At 31.4% G+C, this 19,499-nt stretch overlaps 1 protein-coding gene and 2 pseudogenes across 1 annotated transcript; 2 read left to right on the top strand and 1 right to left on the bottom strand.

Annotated features, from left to right (window-relative positions):
- The first annotated feature begins 2,298 nt into the window (after positions 1-2,298).
- Positions 2,299-4,331, top strand: LOC123892120 (annotated as a pseudogene).
- A 1,874-nt stretch (positions 4,332-6,205) lies between these two features.
- Positions 6,206-7,393, top strand: LOC123892121 (F-box/kelch-repeat protein At3g06240-like). The gene has a single exon (XM_045941957.1). It carries the CDS (start codon positions 6,206-6,208, stop codon positions 7,391-7,393), a length of 1,188 nt encoding a protein of 395 aa, XP_045797913.1.
- Positions 7,394-8,224: 831 nt separating this feature from the next.
- On the bottom strand, positions 8,225-10,203 carry LOC123892122 (annotated as a pseudogene).
- Positions 10,204-19,499: the final 9,296 nt, after the last annotated feature.

Consider the following 19,499-nt stretch of genomic DNA (forward strand, 5'->3'; position numbering starts at 1 on the left):
ATTTTGGTTTAGTTGTAATTTAATTTCTTGAAAGACTATTTTGTAATTTTAAATTCCTTTGTAATTTTAAACCTATGTTTTTGCTAAGTGATTGACAATATGTTTAAATTCCATTGTTTTTGCTTAAATTTACCTTGTTTTGCTTAAATTTGCAAAGTAGTACAAAATGTGTTGTGGGTTTGGGTTTGGGTGTAAAAAACCCGAACCCAATGGGTGTGGGCGTGGGTGTGGTTTTGCCACCCGAACAGATTTGGGTTTGGGTTTGGGTTTGGGTGTTGATTTCGGGTGTGGGTTTGGTATCACTCAAACCCGCACCCGTGGGCGCCCATTGCCATCCCTAAACTAATAAGCATATATCTCTTTCATAAAAAATGCATATCCTCTGGGCTTCGTTTTGCTTAACTTATTTTTGTCTTATTTTCTTTGAAAAATGTTTCAAGTATGAAAGGATAAGTTTTATATATACATATAGCAAAGTCGATCTTTCAATGTTACTTTTAGATCTCATAAGTTAGAAAAGGTCTCCCCACTTCTCAAGTTGCAAGATTATGTTATGCGGGAGCAAAATTCACTACGCAAGCCTATTCTAATAACTCCAATACCTCAAATCAGTACAATCCAATCAGTTCCAAGGCTATGAGTTTAAAACAAAGCTGGTCTCCTAAGATGCAACTTCCATTATTGTAAATTTAAAACATAAGTTGCCATGAAATATCTAACTATATCAACCACTTTATCCTCCACATATTCGACCTAGAAACGGGCATATATACACAAAGAAGATTACAGCTCCACACTCAAGAATCATGATAGCCAAAAAGGATCCAATTCAAAACGACTTATATTTTGGTACGGGGGAAGTATTTGTTTGAACAAAATATAATTGAATCAAACTAACAATTTTTGTCCTGAAAAATTGATAATAAATTCGTTCAAGACCTAAATTGTAGAATTGAAGATTTAAAGACACTAAAAAGAAATAGAGGGCCTTCTAGTGAAAGTGTCTCTTCCTCCATGAAACACTGATGCTTCATCCAAAAATTATGTTTTTTATTTGAATTATGTTAGCACAAAAGAGAAAAAAGAATTCATATACTCATTAGGTCTCGAAATATAATTTCATGACGCAAAAATAACGTAGTTTTTTTCTTATAAATTGGGATAGAAGAGTACAAAACAAAGAACCTAACAAAATAAAATTAGGGTTCAATATTTTGTTCATTTCTACAATATTAGCGAATTTTTATTTTTGTCCTTATAAGAAAAAATTACATGTTTTTCATCTCTTAAAATATTTTTTGTTTTGTTTTTAGTCGATAGTGGACACAATTTTGACATGCTTTGAACATAAAATGGACTTATATATGATTAACATAATATATAATATATATAAACCTAACATAGACACATCTTAAACATAGAAGTGTGATAACATTGATATTAAATGATATAAATTAGTCATTAGGGACTAAAAATAAAACAAATTTTTTTAGATGAAAACATGAGAATTTTTTATAGAAACAGAACAAAAATTCATTAATTATATAAAAACAAATAACACATTTAATTTAAAAATTATAATAGTTATTTTAAGAAGCAAATAGAAGAATATAAAGGAGTGGGAGAAAGTTTTGGGTTTTCAATGACGGTGAGATTTTGGAAAGGTAAAAATGTTTAAATTTGTAGTGATTGACATAGTGGCAAGTGACATTATGAATTAATTAGCCGCTTAATTATGAAGAAGAGTGTTTAGGCGGGATATTTGCCGCTTAATTGTGTAACTCATGTTTTCTATTTTAATATATTAAGGATATATTAAGGATTATAAGATGTGATTTGACCAAATATGACTCCTCACGATACAATATGTAAACCGACTAGAACGTCAGTAACGCTTGGTAAACGCGTCAATATTAATATATAGTAGTATTAATTAATATACCTTTAAAATAATTAAATTTAAAACTGAGATTGTTCTTTTGTTTTCATAAATATTTTGACTAACGCGTTTCATTCTCTTCGATCTTATCTTTGATTTTTTTTTTTGAAGTTGCACCGGGAGCTAGTGCTTGTTATCTAAGAATTGCTCCATGGATCTCATCTTCTGCATCCTTTTAGTCGGCGATACAAATATCGTTGCCCTTAACTTTTTTTAGAGCATACCGCTATTGCTTCCGGCTAGATCCAAATTAGGATCTACAAAAATTTAGGCGGAGTTTTGTCATCGAAAAACAACCTCTAATTTCTCAATCGTATTTTCACTAAGAAGGTTTCAATTGCAAGCTCGAAGTCGTGGAGATGGAATATTTTTCACCTGAGCAGCCAGAAACTAAAAAGGTTAGCTATGATATACCCGATGATCTTGCATTTTCCATTCTATCAAAATTGTCTTTGAAGTCTTTGAACCGTTTTGGATGCGTACGCAAATCATGGACCCTCTTGTTTAAAAACCCTTATTTCATGAGCTTGTTCCTAAAAAATTTGTTATGTCATAATCGTTCTTACTATGAAGATATGTCTCTTCTACTACTTCAAGTTCAAAATATGAATATCAATAATGAATTTGAGCTACATTCTCTTTCTGGTGAGAGGTTTGAGAATAAAACCAAATTAGATTGGCCAAATCCTTTTCAAGAGGTTGTCCCTGAATTTTATGTTGTGGGATCCGGTAGTATTCATGGGGTTCTTTGTCTAATTTCTTACTACCAACCGTATAATAGAGTTGTATTGTGGAATCAAGCTACCAAGGAAGTCAAGGTTATTCCTATCAGTCTTCGTGAATCTGTACGCTATATGAATGTTGAAATTACTCGACATGGTTTTGGTTATGATTCTATCAATAATGACTTTAAGGTGATTCGACAAGTAATGCATAAACCAAATAGTGACATTGATAGTGACATTGATGACCTGCCGTTGGAGGATATATCTTATAATCTCTTCTGGGAGATATATAGCCTACAGAGTAACTCTTGGAAGAAACTTGCTTTTAATGTCCCACATAATTATAGAGAAGAAGGAGTGTGTCATGATGAAGTGTGTCATTGGTTGGGTGAAGAGGGCTATGATGATAATAACTATAATGAAGTATATCTATTATCAATTGACCTAAGCAATGAGATATTTCATATAACACCCATATCTTTAGAGGATGATTATTTCTGGAAAGACTTGTTGGTGTTGTCCGGGTCCATTGCTTTAATCTCAGCTTGTGCGGAAAAAAAATACTTTTCATATATCAGTTTTGGGTGAATTTGGTGTGAAAGAATCATGGACTAAACTCTATAATATTTCTCCCTTACCTTGCATTGATCGTCCCGTCAAAGCTGGAAAGAAGGGATACATATTCCCTACACTAAACAATGGAAAACAAGTTTGTTTTGATTTCTGCACTATGATGGCCGAGGACAATGTTGCCCGGGTGCGGGTACGGTACCGGTATCCGATACCGGTACCGGTACGGGGTACGACATTTTTAGAAAAATTAAGGTACGGGTACGTCCCTATAATTTTTTTAAAAGATATAATTATATATATCAAATAATATAGTTATATTGTTAAAACAAATAATTAAACATAAAAAATATCACAACACACTTTAAATGTAATTTAAATTGTTAGAAACAACAAAATATGAAATTAAAAACCAATTAGCTCAAAAAGAGTCAATTATTTCCCTCTTCATCATCACTAAAAAGAGTGACCTTTAGTTAGGTTCACCGCGAGAAAGACTAGCAATTTCAAGAATAACAACTATATATTAAATAAATCTCATTCATCTCTACGAATATCCCACATTTTTGTTGCACTTTCATTATAAATATTAATATTTCTCTTTCTTGAGAGAAGACGAAAATTGGTATGAATAAAAACTAGATCTTCATCTCTCTTTAAATTTAGTCTATTCCTTTTCAATAAATGAGTGAATAATTCCGGCGGCTACTTTGTTATTGTTTTTTACCAATAATTGCTACTTTATATTATAAACAAATAAAAAACGTAAATCTTCCTATAAAAAAAACTAATAATAAAAGAAAAAGGAGAAAAAAAATCGTGTTTTTTTGGATTGGTGTACCACGCGAGTACCACAGGTGTACCACGCGTGTACCCGTTGCAAAAAACAAAAAAAAAATAGGTACGGCGTCGGTGCGTACCGGGGGAGTACCATACGCGTACCGATGCCCGGTACGTACCCGGTACCGGTACTCGGTCTAAAATGGAGTACCCATGCAACATAGGCCGAGGAGCTCAATTTTGTAGGATATAGATATTGGGGTAAGTCAATAATTTATAAAGAAAGTAGTGTCCCAATTGGAGAAATAAACCACTAATCCTTTTCTTATTCCTGCCAAAGAGTTATATGATATTGGTTGTTAAGTATTTACCTTGTACTCAAACAAACTGGTCGTTTTGTGAGGCTTCTGTTATTATGTATAAGACAAATAAAGAAATCATTTGATACTATGAATGTTGTTTCATAAATTTTATTTTGATAGTTGATTCTCTTTCTATTTGCAAAATTGCTAGCTACTATATTTATGTTAGACAGAGAAATGCAGTAACTATTTCTTTATGCAGAGAAATGTAGTAATAACTATCTTATATTTGAGTATGATGCATTATTAGTCTCTTCTTTAAATGTTGCACACCAGTTTTAAGCATTTGGGCTCTGATAGTAGGCTTCTGTGATGGGAATACGCCAATTCCACCGGCATCAAAATCATTTTTACATATCCGATTTTTCTGTTTTATTGCAACCATAACACGTTGGAATAAGCTAAAGCAACCGGTTCAAGTGTCCTCTGGCTCTGGCCTCTGCTGTCTTGGCAGTGTTGGATTCATTGGTGGATCCACTCTAGAAGACTTTGTACTAGTCTTGGTGCTATTTAACTTCCCAGAACATCTCAAATTTGTCGCGCGGAATTGTTAGATTATCATCAGAATCATTTGAATGATGGCGTTGTCATGCTATTGGCATGCCTCAGTATGTTCGACACACCAGCTGGATCTAGCGGGCATACTTCGCAACAGACTGGTAAGTAAGCTTGTCGAACACTGTATTGGGAACTTAGTAGTGGAAGAATCCGAGTTCAGGACTAGAGTCGCGTCTGCACTATGGATTTATTGAACAACGCTCCTCTTGGAAGTTTTCTTTATGGTGACAATCTTCAGGCATTAAGAAAATGATAATTGTTGCTTAATGTGTTAGTCTGTTATTACTTTCTGCCCCCGCACCTCGGCTATCTGCACTGAACAATGCTCCTGTAGATAACCGCGCTCACATTAACAATTATGTGAATAATTCATAAGCACTAGAGTCAGGCAAAATCACATTCGTAAAAAACACTGTTGATCGTAAAAAATTAAACTGCATGCATATCTAAAAGTAAGCTGTAAATTTGACTCTCTTTCTACCAAGTTGTTCTTCAAATGTCAATTATGTTCCCATAACCATTATTCTTATAAATTCATGTTCACTAAAGAAAATAATCTCACCACTTTTGAAAAGGAAAATCATAACGAATTTTATTAAACATAAGAATGATTACTCCATTTTCACCACAAATTTCTTAATAATCTGAGACTTAGATTACCTTATTCCTAAGGGAGGTGAAAAGTCCTGGTGCAGTTCTAGTCTTGAATTACATAGATGTATGTTCTATTTCTTGTCGATACAATTAAATCATAGTGTCACTTTTATATATTAATCCCTATAATATCTTCATAGACAATTATAAGATGTGATTTGACCAAATATGACTCCTCACAATGCAATATCTAAACTGACTACAACGTCGGTAACGCTTTGTAAACACGTCAATATTAATATATAGTAGTATTAATTAATATACCTTTAAAATTATTAAATTCAAAAGTGAGATTGTTCTTTTGTTTCAATAAATATTTTGACTAACGCGTTTCATTCTCTTCGATCTTATCTTTGATTACTTTTTTTGAAGTCGCACCGGGAGCTAGTGCTTGTTATCTAAGAGTTGCTCCATGGATCTCATCTTCTGCAACGTTTTAGTCGGCGATACAAATATCGTTGCCCTTAACTTTTTTTAGAGCATACTGCTATTGCTTCCGGCTAGATCCAAATTAGGATCTACAAAAATTTGGGCGGAGTTTTGTCATTGAAAAACAACCTCTAATTTCTCCATCGTATTTTCACTAAGGTTTCAATTGCAAGCTCGAAGTCGTGGAGATGGAATGTTTTTCACCTGAGCAGCCAGAAACTAAAAAGGTTAGCTATGATGATATACCCGATGATCTTGCATTTTCCATTCTATCAAAATTGTCTTTGAAGTCTTTGAACCGTTTTGGATGCGTACGCAAATCATGGACCCTCTTGTTTAGAAACCCTTATTTCATGAGCTTGTTCCTCAAAAATTTGATATGTCATAATCGTTCGTACTATGATGATACGTCTCTCCTACTACTTCGAAATATGAATATCAATGATGAAGATAAATGGGAGTTGTATTCTCTTTTTGGCGAGAGGTTTGAGAGTAAGACCAAATTCGATTGGCCAAATCCTTTTCAAGAGACTGACCCTGAATTTTATGTTGTGGGATCTAGTAGTATTCATGGGGTTCTTTGTCTAATTTGTGACTCTCAACCAAATAATAGAGTTGTATTGTGGAATCCAACTACCAAGGAAATCAAGGTTATTCCTACCAGCCTGAGTGAATCTGTACGCTATATGGATGTTGAAATTACTCGACATGGTTTTGCTTATGATTCTATCAATGATGACTATAAGGTTATTCGACAGGTATTGCATGATCGAAATAGTGACACTGATAGTGATACTGATGATCTTTCATTGGATAATATATCTCATGATCTCTTCTGGGAGATATATAGCTTAAGAAGTAACTCCTGGAAGAAACTTAATTTTGATGTCCCGTATGATTATAGAGATGAAGGAGTGTGTCTGGATGGAGTGTGTCATTGGTTGGGTGAAGATGGCTATGACGATGAAAACAATGATGAAGTATATCTATTATCAATTGACCTAAGCAATGAGATATTTCTTATAACATCCATATCTACAGAGGATGATGGTTTCTGGAAAGACTTGTTTGTGTTGAACGGGTCCATTGCTTTAATCTCAATTTGTGAAGAAATGAATACTTTTTATATATCAGTTTTGGGTGAACTTGGTGTGAAGGAATCATGGACTATACTCTATAATTTTTGTCCCTTACGTTGCATTGAGCGTCCTGTCAAAGCTGGAAAGAAGGGATACATATTCCCTAAACTAATCCATGGAAAACAAGTTTGTTTTGATTTCAACACTTTGACTGCTGAGAAGCTCAGTTTGGTAGGATTTAGAAAGTCAATAATTTATAAAGAAAGTAGTCTGCCAATTGGAGGAATAAACCAATAATCTTTTTACTAGGCTTCTGTTAATTTTTATGTATAAAGAAAGAGCTGTTAGTTTAGGATCTCGGACCATATTCAATGAATTCTTTGAAAAGTGATATTATTTTATGATTACACTTTTGAATGTGGTAATGATTCAAAAACAAACGTTAAACACAACCAATTGGCTTAAGTTCACTCCTATTTGATTATCAAAATAAATACCACAACAGCTCTTGGCTTAAAACTAGTATATTGAATGCAAACTGGGACTCTGCAAAAACAAAATTTGAATACAAAGTAATTGTTCTTATACAACAAGTCTCCTTTTTTTTGTTTTTTCTTTTATCAATGGGAAACAAAGCAACAAAAAAAGAAAAAACTACAAATGGAGGAACTAAGTTTCTCGAATATCAACTAAACAATTTAGCAAGCCTTTCCTTCACAAAAATCACTTTCTTAACTCCTTGAACCCTACTGATTTTCCTGTGAAAAAGAGAAAGCAAAAGGTAATTAGCTATGTGAAAACTCAAAATGCATCAATTAACTAAATATTAAATTACCTAAGAATAATGTGTCATACCATTCTTGTTAGTGGAAAAGTCACTTCACATTGAGGACATTTGAGGTATTTATTGCTCTTCTTTGAACAATATTAGACTTCAAGTCTCATAACAAATACATAACAATGAGAACTCAAGCTAATAAAAATATGAACATTACAAATTTTGATAAAGTGAAAATCTTCTAATTAACCTTTTTCCTTCCCGATTTTCAAAGATTTATTGATAGTTACACATTGTTTCAACGTCTCTTCAAGTGCATGGAATGCAACATCGTAACTCTCAAAGCTTAGTTATCCTTCCTCAAGCAACTCAATAGCCTTTTGATATAAACAATCATATCTCTCCTTACTAGAACAAACATCTTTCATTTTCCTTTGGTTTTGTTTGATTCTAACATTCTTGGTCCATCTTCTCAATATATAGTGTGATGGGACAACAAAGACACCAACAGTTTGGAGTGTCATTAACGAATGTCTACAAAGATACCCATTATACTCAAACAAGTGACACAGGCAAGATGTTTCCTCTTTCGATACATCATATTCTACAATAAACTCTTTATTTTTCTCAAAGTTGAAAATTTTAAAAGTGGTAACTAGATTATCTTTACGCTCTTCCACAATATGACATCCAGATAATCCCAAAACTTCAACTTGAAATTCCTTGAAGATTGCATGTGTATAAATCATCGACATTTGCTTCTCAAAAAGTGATAGAGTCCTAAGATCAGGTTGCTTGTGCCATGTATTAAAATCAGCTTGCTTTTCTGCCTCTTCTCTATCCAATAAAGCAACTTTATATTTTTCAACAAATTGTTTTAATGTAGTTTTCTTACATACATATTTGTCAAAAAAAGCATTAATATCTGATCTTTGAGTAGTTGACAAGCCACCAAAAAATGTATCCTTCATGTAAACAGGAGCCCAATGTTCACTTTCTTCATATAATGAGCTAATCCACCCATCTTCCATTAGTTGAAAAATTTCCACCATCTCATGCCATTTATCTTCAAATTGTTGTTTTGACCAAGACTTACAAATGCATATGTTGAGATGTCTCATGAAGTCTTGATCTTTTATTAATACATGACTAAGCTTCTCAGGCACCTTTTTAAGTATATGCCAAAGACAAAATCTATGTCAAGTATTTGGAAATACCTCTTTAATAGCCGCTTTCATTGCCCTATCTTGATCTGTGATAATTGCATTCGGAGGTTTTCCACCCATTGCTCTAAGCCATGTTTTCGTCAACCATATGAAAGTATGCATGGACTCATTTGAGAGTAATGCACAACCAAGTAACCTTGATTGAAGGTGATTGTTTACACCAATAAAAAGAGCAAATGGCATTTTGTATTTATTTGTGTATCAAATGAAATCACATCTCCAAACTCTTGATAGTCTTCTCTACCTTTTGCATCCACCCAAAATACATTTTTTATACGGTCTTCATCATCCAAATCAATTGCATAAAAGAATCTTGGATTTTCTACTTGCATGAGCATAAAACACTCCAACATTTTCTTCTTGGATTTTCTTCTCTAAATCCAAACGCCGACTTTTATCTAAATGGTTTCCATTTCCAATATCTTTCTCCAAGCAACCAATATTTTCATATCCTCCATATTGTTTGGCCATTGAGGCATAAATTTTGGTTCTTCTCACTCCAACATGTTGCAATGTTTCAATAGTATGCTTTTGAACTTTATTGATTCCTCTATAAAATAATGTGCCTATGCCGGAAAAATCTCATGATTGTGGTTTTTAATGAAGTTATGAACAATCCATTTTCCTTCACAATTTCTTTTGATTCCTCTATGGCAAGGAAAATAATGTGCATATGCCGGAAAAAGCTCATGATTATGGTTTTTAATGAAGTTATGAATAATCCATTTTCCTTCACAATTTCTCTTGATTCGTAAGCTGGCCTCACATCCCACCTTCAAACATGGACGCGGATTTTGTGCCGTGGATTCTCGCTTCTTCCCATATCTTGTGTGCAAGCATAGTTTGCATCAATAAACTCTCTAGAAACCTTTGAACAGCGACTGTTTTTAATAGATATTCCAAATCCGATACACTTAGCATAGTGCGTGTAGAATGAATAAGCATTTTCTAGGGAATCAAATTCCATTCCAATGTATGGGTTCTTGAATAATATTAGCCTCTAAATCAACAGGACATGAATCATTGTCGGCAATATTCTCATTGAGAGTTTCCTCTTCATTCTCATCAACAATATGCTCTCCATTCCCTTCAGGAACTTCCATCATTTCCTATATTTCAAATGATAATTTCCAATATATAATAACTAGATATATATATAAAACAAGTATGATAACACAAGCCAAAAGGCACATAAAAAAACACAGTAAAATAACTCATTATATATACTGTACTGAACTTTAGATAAGTTGGCAACGAAAAATGAACATATAATATACGTACAATAGAAAATTAATATCCTAAAACTAGTTGTCTAAAACCCAAATATAATGCTTATGTCTGCGGCTTTAATTAATTATAAACAAAAATCATTTTTTATGTACATTAATGTATCTATTCTATATTGTAGACTAGATATATTAGTTATTCAATGTATCTACTCTATTTTGCGGGAGTGGGTTACGCGTGAGCAGTTATTAAATTCACAATAAAAAAGAAAAGAAAAGTATTTTAATTAATAAGAGGGATGATGTGGCTTGTTGTAAGGGAGTGTGATAAAAAGCGTTTGTGAGGGAGTTTGACAATAGCGGTTCTCATAAGACAAATAGTGAAACGATTTGATAATGTGAATGTCATTTCATCAATTTTATTTTGGTAGTTGTTGAATAATTGATTATCTTTTATTTTATTTGCAAAATTGCTATAGCAACTATATTTATATTAGGCAGAGAAATGCAATAAATATTTCTATATCCTACTGAGTGCCACTGGCAAGGAAAGGACACTAACTTGATTCATGAGTTCGGCAAGGGAATGGAAGCCACATTTTATATCACTTTCTCTAATCTCTGGTTTGTTCTTATTTGAATATTAGTCTCTTCTTTAAACTAAAGCAACCTTCGAGTAGTATTAAATCGGCACAAATGTGACCATTATTATATTAAAGTGCACACCAACTGCACCAAGAGGAATCAACGGTGTTGTTATTTAATCTCTTTTCTTCTCATTTGTGTAAAGCTATCATGATAATGAGAGTAGTTAAAGACATTATTGTTGGGATTAGATATAATTAAATTTATTAATATGTATTTGTTTTGATCACGTCGTTATATGATTTTAGTTATTAATCAAAATATCATCCTTGTTTCTATTGTTTTGATATTTGGATTTGAATTGTTATAGGAATATACTATTTGAATCTTGAACTAGGATAATATCTACTCCCTCCGGTCATATATATATATATATATATATATATATATATAAGGAACATATTGAGAAAAACACATATACTAAAGAGGTTTATTTTTTTTTATTAAAAACTCTAAAATGTTATGTGTTATTCTAAAACTAACATTGGAATGTGTCTGTGTAATTAATGTATAACATTGGAATATGTTGCATTTTATACAATTTAATAAAGGTATATAAGGGATTATCTATTTAATAAAAAATAAATTTAAAGAGTGTTTCTTATAAAAAGGACAATTTTTCCAAAGTGTTCCGTATATATAGGATCAGAGGGAGTATTAAATTTCTAAACTCTAGGAATAGACTTAGGTTTAATATTCACTCAAAGTGTCGGATCTTAATGCTATCGTATTGATTAATCACCCGAGGGATCAGGGATTGATAGGTATAATAGATTTCTCGTCATTATCTGGGGACGGAAACGTACGAAAGCGACACGTGATAATATTGATAAATGGCTAGAACTTATATAACTGATCAGAGAAATACGTATCAATTAGTTAATGAAGTCTAATCCTAACAATTCCATCTCTTTGTTATTCTAATCATTTCCTTATCGTTGTTCTCTTTTCGCAACTTTTCACAAACAAACATCTTAATGAAGTCTAATCCTGGCAATTCCATCTCTTTGTTATTCTAATCATTTCCTTATCGTTGTTCTCTTTTCGCACCTTTTCACAAACAAACATCTTGAAATCACTTTACTTGAAATTATATTAAGGCAAATGTTAACATGTGCGCCTAAGGCACATGTTAACAATACAAATATAGAAATATTCTCTCGAAACATGTATATTATATCTTTTAAGTATTAAATTTGTTTGTAATATTAAATGCAAATTTCTAATTATATATAGATACCTTAATATGTGCCCTATATGCACATGTTAACAGCACCCTTATATTAATTGTTGAACGACATTGATATCGCATGAGTCCCTGACTCCCTGTGGAGACGATAACAAATTTACTTACTTTTGTACTTCAAGAGTCTCTTCTCTCATGACAAATGAATATTTCTTGATCATGAGACCATGCAAAAATATCTCACTTATTATGGGTGTTGTTTATCTGATGTGATGTGAGACTTTTTAAAACATTTTGTTGTTTATTAATTTTGTTTTACTTTTTGTACAACAATAAATATATTTTATTTATGTACAATTTTTTTTTATTTTTCCAGTAAAAAAAAAATATTTTATACTTTTTAAAGTGGATAAAAGAAATTTCCAAGGTTGGAACACCGTTCCTTACGTATAAAATGTGATATTTTAACGACCGAGTTAATCTTCCGAGAACAAGTATATTTTATTTTAAATTCCCGTAGATTTAGAAGTTGTTTTTGTCGTGTTAGGTTGGAATTTTTTTCCCGTGTGACATCTTTTTCTATGTCTTCCATTGATAAAGTGTGCTCATAAAATATACTTTCCGCGTGACATATTTTCCAAGTCTTCCATTATAGGTGCCAAAGAAAAGGAATTCGAGAGATTTATTGAATCTTATCGTTTCTAAGAATATTTCCAATAAAAATATAAATGCATTATTAATAGTAATATATAAAATATTAAGGTTCTGATTGGCAAAAATAGACGAAGACTGATAAACTAGCTTATAACTTATACCTGATGGCATATAGCTTATAGTTAGAGGTGAGAATAGACAAGGCTGACCTATATAGCCTTAAGGCTAGCCTACATAGGCTCAGGCCAGACCAGCCTATTTCTTTAAATAGAGTAGACCAAAACTTTTCTATATGTCTATTTAGTTAAATAGGTCAGGCTGTAAGCCATTAAAAAAGCCTTTTAGCTTATTACACCGACTTATTTAAGTTAATATAAATAATATTTTTATTACTACTATTATTTATATATTAAAATTTGTACTTTGATTAAATTATAAATCTATTAACTTTTTCGGTAGTTTAAGTTTATTAATCTATATTAATTTTTCACATATATAAATGCATTATTTAAATTAGAATTAAAATATGATGACATATATAATCAAAGTCTCTAAAATATCATGTTAAATATCAAAAGGACATTAGTTTATTAGTTCATAAGTATATTTAAAAATAAATATAATTATTTGTTTAAATATGTTAATGTGAAATAGGCTTTTAAACAGGATAACAAGCCACATAGGCTTTCAAAAGGTCAGCATTAGGCCTAAAAGATAAGCCTATGATAGGCCACATGCCAAGTTCAGACCTTTGATTTTTTGACAGGCCAGACTCGGGCTTGACAAAGCCTAGCTTGGCCTAGCCTATTCCCACCTCTACTTATAGCTTATAGCTGATGACTGATAAGCTAATTGAAGTGTTCGGTAAAATTAGCGGTAAATTAGCGGTTCAAGTAGCTGATAAATATGCTTAAAAAAAAAGAAGTAGCTGATAAATATAAAATGACATAAAAGGACACTTTTAATTATAATAAATTTATATTAATTTAATATTTAAGATACTTAATTATCTATAATTATTTATGTGTTTTAGCTATTTATGATAAATTTTTGAACATTTATATCCGTTCATATTCTTTAATTTTTTTTTTATCAAATTAATATTTATCTTCATTATTTTTATTTTTATGTAGGATATTTACTTTCATTATGTATAAACTAATGTATACGATGTATATATATATATATATATATATATATATATATATATATATATATATATATATATATATATATATATATATATTTGTTAGTAATATATTAATTTTTTTCTATTAATTAGGATAATATTATCTTTGAAATGCAAAGGAATGATGATTGTATTGCAACCGAAAAAAAAATGATGATTATATTTGCCTCCAGTTTCTTAAAATTTCATGGCGTGATTGAACATGGCGCACAAGAATAAAAATCAAAATATAATACTTCCTCTGCTCTTTATTATAAGAGAAATTTGACTTTCTAGATTCATTGTGTAAAACTAATGTATCTAGACTATAATATTGTCCAGATACATTAAGTTTACAATGAATCTAAAAAGAAAAATTTCTATTATAATAAAGTCCAGAGGGAGTAGTAATACGTGAAAAATAAAGAACACGATTCAGAAGAATTAGAACATGCTTATAATTATAAATAGTTATTTTATATTATAAGAAAATAGAATGGGTAAAATTTGTACCAAAAAAAAAAAATAGAATGGGTAAAAGTGGATTTTAGTTAAAACAACAAGGGTATAAATGGAAGAAAAAATATAAGCTATGAGCTCATAAGCTACTTGAAATAGCATTTGGAAAATAAGCTATAAGTCAATAAAATAAACTATAAGCTCATAATAAAAAGTGTAACACTCAAACCCGTTATTTAACTAATATAATTAATTAGTAAGACTCGTTTATACAAAATAAATCCTCTTATAAAAGATACATTTTTTATATTTAAATACACAAGTCACGGACGACTCTATATACTAAATACAACTCTTTCGAACAGCGATACACACATATCCTGTAAATCTGGACCCCCGAAGGTCCAACACATAACACAAAGTAGAGAGTTAGAAAACATAATCATCAACATACTAGTGTGAGAAATATACTCACACTTCACATTATTATCATGCATATTCTAACTCGCAAATATACATTAACAACTTCAACCAATAATAGATTACAATATAATTGTAATCAACACATCATTTATAATCAACACACATCTAGCAAGTATAGACAATTCATCACTCTCAACCAATAATAGATTACATGATAATTGTAATCAAAACATCCTTTACAATCAACAAAGCATCACAAGCATACATTCTCAATCTTAGTTCAATTACAAGATTCTGAGGCATCAACAATTCCAATTAATGTCAAATATCATTTATCACACAATGTGCACATAATCCTAATGCATCTAATGCCACAACTCATGCTATGTCACCCTAGACATATCTAATGCATGTGGTACCATCTTCTTTATTAGAGCATCTCACCTCTAATATCCTTATTTATCGGATAAATATAATCCGATATACGTCTTTTTTGGAATATATATCCAATATACATCAACAATTCATTAATGCATGTATGTTTTCATGAATTCACTCACACACAAATAACACTACGCTCGTCCTTTACTAATGTGGAACACTATCCAACATTACTTCTTTATTAAGATAACACATACCTTAATATATGTCTTTATCGAATAACATAATTCGATATCCTTCTTTATTAGAATAATATAATTCTAATATCACACTTCATAAATCATCAAACATCTTTGACATTTAAAAAAACATCACCAAAAGTCATCAACTATATTCATCAAACATCATCAACAAATCATCAACAATTGCATAAGAACACAATTAATCCATGTTATAAACATCTAATTGCATTTAAACCATCAAACAAACAAGTCAGGCTCGACACTTTTCGCCCGGCTAAACCTGGCGAGAGCTGGCGAAATTAAGCTAGGGAAGAATCCCTTTTCTAGTGATAGCTGGCGAGTTTTTCGCCCGGCTAGACAAACCTTCGCCCGACCAAATTTACGCAGGATGAACACCCTGTTTCGGGTTCATGAAGAATTCACTCAAAAACCCAAGTTTTGATGTTCCAGATCCCAAATAAGTTAGTTTTCACGCATACAACATGTATATAAACATAAAAGGATGATTTGATTCTCAGATCCACAACAAAACACATCAAAAAGCATGAGATTTACATATATTACTCAAAAACTCACATTTCTTGAACAAACATCTACAAATTTCCGTTTTAAACCCATTAAATTCGTTCATGATATTTGTTAAGAGGTTCACAACAACATGAGATCCAAAGATCATCATCCATTTCAAAGAAAAACCTCAAAACCCAAAGAAAATGAGTGTAGATTGTCCGGATACGGAGGAATCGACATCCTCCCCTCTCCATGAATCACTCGAGGTTATGTAATCTACTCTCATACTTGGATTCGATGATTCTCGAGTTTTTGTTCTTGATCTCTCTTGCTCTTCCTTGCTCTAGCTCTCCTCCTTCTCTCTACTATTCTTGATCACAAAGAGGAAAAATGAGTTTCTCTCTCTATATGAGCTTATAAAGCTCTCCCTATTTCTTGTGACTTAGGCCCAATGGGCCAAAAGCCCAGTTACACGGCCGAGCACTCACAACGCATCATAAACTCGCTCACTAACTAATGTTCTCGATAAATAATTATTCGCCACTAATTTAATTAAAAGTCATCGCAACAATTAATTAAACACATAAATAGCGAATAATAAAAATCGGGTCGTTACAAAAAGACTATTACCAAACATGTTTTTTAGCTTATAATTTGTAAGACATAAGTTATAAGTCAATTTTCTGACCTTGTCAAACAGAGCCTAATAATATATAGATACGTGTTCTTTTTTTTTTGTTGGTACAAGAAGGCAAAGATAAAAGAAAAAGCTAAAGAAAACTATCTAGAAAAACAAGTCCCACTAGCATCAGCTAGAAGACAAAGATTTAAACCAGCAGACGGGGAAACTATGGAAGTGAAATCTTCATTGTTTTTTTTTTTTTTGAAGGAAGTGAAATCTTCATTGTTGTGGGCACCGTGCTTAGCTAAAAAATCGGCGCAGGCGTTGCCTTCACGATAGATGTGGAGGATGACGACATGCCAATTCCTATTCAGGATGTCCTTAATATTATTAACGATGGCTGCATAGTGGTGTCACTCATCAACCGGTTCAGTAATTAATTTATGCGCCATCACGGAGTCGGAATAGCAACACAAGTCCCTAATGTTCAACTCCCACGCTAAATGAAGACCTTTATATATTGCCATAAGCTCTGCATGGAATATAGATACGTGTTCTGTTCTATAGTGGGTGGGTGCCAAACTACCAATAATATATCATCACTTTCTTGCAAACTGGTTCTTAGACTTGGATATATTGTTGGGAAAAACAAGCATAAAAATATAAGGCTTTGTTTGGTTCGGAGATTTTGGATGGGAGGAGAGGGGAGTTGAGGGAATATTTTAAATTTTATGTATTTGGTTCATTTTTTTTGAAGGAAAGAGAGAGGAGGGGAGCAAAATCCCTCCTAAGCTCAACTTTTACTTTCCCCTTAAATTGGGGGGATTTAGATGGGAAGGGAGGGAGGGAAGGAGAGTTCTATTATTACAATTTTAATTATATTAACATAATTATCCTCGTAATTATTTTAAAATGCTAAAAGTATCCTATCCTATTTTTTTAAGTTATTAACTTTCTAATTTATTTATTGTTTGCTTTCAAATCATATTGTTATTTTTTTTTTTGTTACGTAACGTTGGATAACCAGTATTTGTTTTGTTATCTTAGGTAAAGATTTTTTGTTTCGTTATTTTACGTAAGGATAATTCTTACTAATCGGATTGTTTTCATTTAGTTTTAATATGTTGGTTTATATGTTTTTTGTTGTATATATATAATAAATTATATAAATTTCTATAATAAATTACTATATCAATAAATTGTTTATAAATATTTTCATATTCTACCAGATTATTTTAGAAGTGCTCTAATATTTTTTATCACCAATTTTTTTGTTAAAATTTTTTTGTTTATTATTTATGGAGTTTTTGGTTATTGAGTTTTAATATTTTATTTTTTATGAAATGAGTTTTCATGTTTAACGGTTTATGAAGTATAATTTGTTTTTTTTTTGACAATATGAAGTATAGTTTTAAAATAATGCAATTATGATAAGATTAGAAGGATAAAAAGGTAAATTAATTTTAGAATCCTTTCACTCTTCCTTTGAACCAAATATATATGTAGTTAAATACTATGTGAAAATTGTATATAGACTCCACTTTCAACCGCCCAATGGCAGATCCATAAATTTTCTTTGGTGGGGGCTAAAAATATTATTAACTAATACTTTTTTTTAGAAGTTGTTTAATTTATTTTGATAATTAAACTAATTAAATATATCTGATACTTTTTTTAATAAAACCCAAAAGAATCTACAAATTTGTAATTGTTCAAGAGAAATAGAGGACAAAAATAAAATTGATTAAGGTCAGGGACGGACCTAGGAAGGTCACTATGTAGGCATATGCCTCCACTTTGATGTGAATTTTTTTATATATATACTACTACTACTACTACTATACATATATAGTATTATATTATATAACAAATAAATTAGTTGATAAGTTTTATAGTAGTCCATACTCACGTCCACACCCACTCAGTTAAAAACTTATTTAGTTGCCCACACCCACAAATTTATGGGAGATGACTGATGAGAGATATATTTTTCTTAATGTTGAAAAAGAGAAAATTATTCAATATTATCAAAATATGGAAGATCGTAGAGAATAATTATGATGTATTTTTATGCTTTTGAAAATGAAATATTATGTTTATTTAATGATGCAATTTTGTAATGATCCCACTACTCAAAACTTCTAGTTCCGTCCTTGATTAAGGTAAAAAAATAGTTTATGTTGCTCTATTAGAAAAAGACAAAAAAAAAAGGTTTATACCGGTATGAGAAGAGATGTTATGTATGACTAAAGAACATGAAAGTTAATAGAGAAAGAAAAGGTCCACTAGACATTTTTTTAATGACAAATTGTTAGTATGTTAATTGTGACATTAGTTTTTTTACATTTTGGCAGGATTTGAACACTGGACCTTCACCTCTTTTAACTTTTGGCTCAACTAGTTCAATAAGTTAAACTACCTATCTCACCCTACTATAGCCATTAGACTACTTAACCGTAAAATAGAAAAAACTTAATTATTTTTTATGGGGACTCAAATAAATATGCAATATAAAATTTCTTACAATAAAAATGTATCATAGTATTATCATAGAAATTATTCCTTTTCTTGTGGGGGCTTGAGCCCCCAATGCAATATGTGTGCATCCGCCATTGCAACCGCCCCTTGACCAAGTATATCCACATTCTCCAACATATATATTTGAACTACATCTCAAATACTATAAAACAAGAGCATAAGAGAAAGAAACAAATACACAAATATAAACTTAAAGTGTTTTCCAGTGATACTGCTTGGTGTGTTGAAACAAGAACTTGAGGTCTCTATATATAGTATTGAGCTCCTCCCCATTCACTTCTCTAAGCAATGTGAGACTTCTCCAATATAACTTCTTTGATATTTTTTCCTTCATTAGCAATGTGT

This window comes from Trifolium pratense, linkage group LG6 (genome assembly GCF_020283565.1).
Source record: "Trifolium pratense cultivar HEN17-A07 linkage group LG6, ARS_RC_1.1, whole genome shotgun sequence".
Lineage (NCBI taxonomy): Eukaryota > Viridiplantae > Streptophyta > Magnoliopsida > Fabales > Fabaceae > Trifolium > Trifolium pratense.